At 69.7% G+C, this 1,574-nt stretch overlaps 1 protein-coding gene across 1 annotated transcript in view; it reads left to right on the top strand.

Moving 5' to 3' along the window:
- Positions 1-977: 977 nt before the first annotated feature.
- CHLNCDRAFT_33426 (hypothetical protein) overlaps positions 978-1,574 on the top strand; it is a gene marked incomplete at its 3' end in the record, with an annotated part of 2,240 nt that continues 1,643 nt past the window's right edge. Inside the window, exons 1-2 of the mRNA XM_005842601.1 lie at positions 978-1,364; positions 1,485-1,561. Coding sequence (XP_005842658.1) covers positions 1,049-1,364; positions 1,485-1,561 — 393 coding nt within the window. The remainder of the gene's footprint in view (positions 1,365-1,484; positions 1,562-1,574) is intronic.

A 1,574-nucleotide genomic window follows, 5' to 3' on the forward strand; every position in this document is an offset into this window, starting at 1 on the left:
CACCCACCCACCCACCCACCCCACACAAGCAAGCGTGCCGTGCTGCAGGCTACGACGCCCACTGGCGGGACCCGCTGGAGCACCTGCAGTTTCAGGCAGCCACCTACCACTGGCTCACCCGCGCCCTGCGCCAGCTGGCGGCGCAGCTGTGCGGCGGCCGCCTGCTGCTGCTGCTGGAGGGAGGGTGGGTGGCGGCCAGCGGCGCCGCGTGCTGCCGGCGCTGCTGCTGCGCCTGCGATGCTGCTGCTCCTGGCAGTCTTTTGGGGTGCAGTATTCGATCAACGGCAGCAAACGGAGCCAGCTGAATGCTCAATGCTGAATGCCTGCCTGCGGCGCAGGTACAACCAGCAGGCGCTGGCAGAGTGTGTGGCGGAGACGGTGCTGGCGCTGCTGGGGGAGCCCTCGGGTCGGTGTGAGGGGGGGCAGGTTGCAAGAGTGGCTGCCAGAGTGGCTGCCAGCTGCGGTCGGGGCCAATTCGCAAGAGTGGCAACCAGCATCAGCGGCCCCACCCCGGTGGCAGCCCTGCGGCACGGCAGCCCGGTCCGCCAGCATGCTGGGCATGAGTCGTATGCCACGCCGCCTGGCGCCGACCAGGGTGCTGCCCCTTGCCCCCTTGCCGCCGCGACGCGTGCAGAGAGCCCGCTGCTGGAGGCGGCGCAGCTTCCGCACCCGGAGCCGCTGGAGCAGGTGGCGGCTGGGCTGGAGCGGGTGCGGCGGCTGCACGGGCTGGCCTGACGGGCGCTGCGCTCGGCGCTTAGGAGGAGCCGCCGCGGTTGGCGCCCTGCGCTGTGTCTGGCGGCGCTGGAAAGCTCTGGAACGGTCTGGATTTCATCGCCCGATGTGGGGAGCCCCTTGGTTCAAAAGACGTGTGGAAAGGCGCATGCAAGGGCGGGCGGTGGCGGTGGAGCAGCCGCCGGCAGTACTGCAGGACAGCCAGATAATGCATGCGTCTAGCAGTCCGCACAAAGATCTATATATAGACAACCGCCTCCTCCTGCAGCTATCGCCGCTGTGCACAAGTGCACTTGCTACCACCGCACAGGCAGCCATGCAAGCGGCCCTGGGCAAGCACATTTCGCCCATTTCGCATGCAAATGCTATCGGCAGGCCCGCACGCCGCAGCGCTGTGGTGCCACAGCGGCGCCTCGCGGTAGCAGCCGCCTCGCAGCAGCAGGGCCCCTCCAGCAGCAGGAGCGAGCGCCAGTTACCGCAACGGCGGCCAGCAGGCCCCGCGACGCTGGCCCAGCTGGCGGCGCTCTGGGCGGCGGCGGCGCTGCCAGCGCAAGCGTCCGAGGCGCTGAGCGGCGGCCCCCCAGCCTCCTCTTACTATGTCTCCCTGGGCCTGTTCGTCATGACCGTGCCAGGTGGGCTTGCTGGAGCATGCCGCGCGGCAGCAGGCGGGCTGGGCGCGCCGCCGCGCCCGAGCTTCAGGACCGCCGCTTGTCGCCCGCTGCCTCACCGCCACAAGCTGCCCCGCCCCGCAGGCCTCTGGTCCCTCATCAAGCGCTCCCCAAAGGCCAAGATCAAGCGCAAGACGTTTGAGGTGGCCGGACCAGGCAACGTGCGTCCTTCTT

The sequence above is a fragment of the Chlorella variabilis genome (assembly GCF_000147415.1).
Source record: "Chlorella variabilis unplaced genomic scaffold CHLNCscaffold_221, whole genome shotgun sequence".
NCBI classification, from domain to species: Eukaryota; Viridiplantae; Chlorophyta; class Trebouxiophyceae; order Chlorellales; family Chlorellaceae; genus Chlorella; species Chlorella variabilis.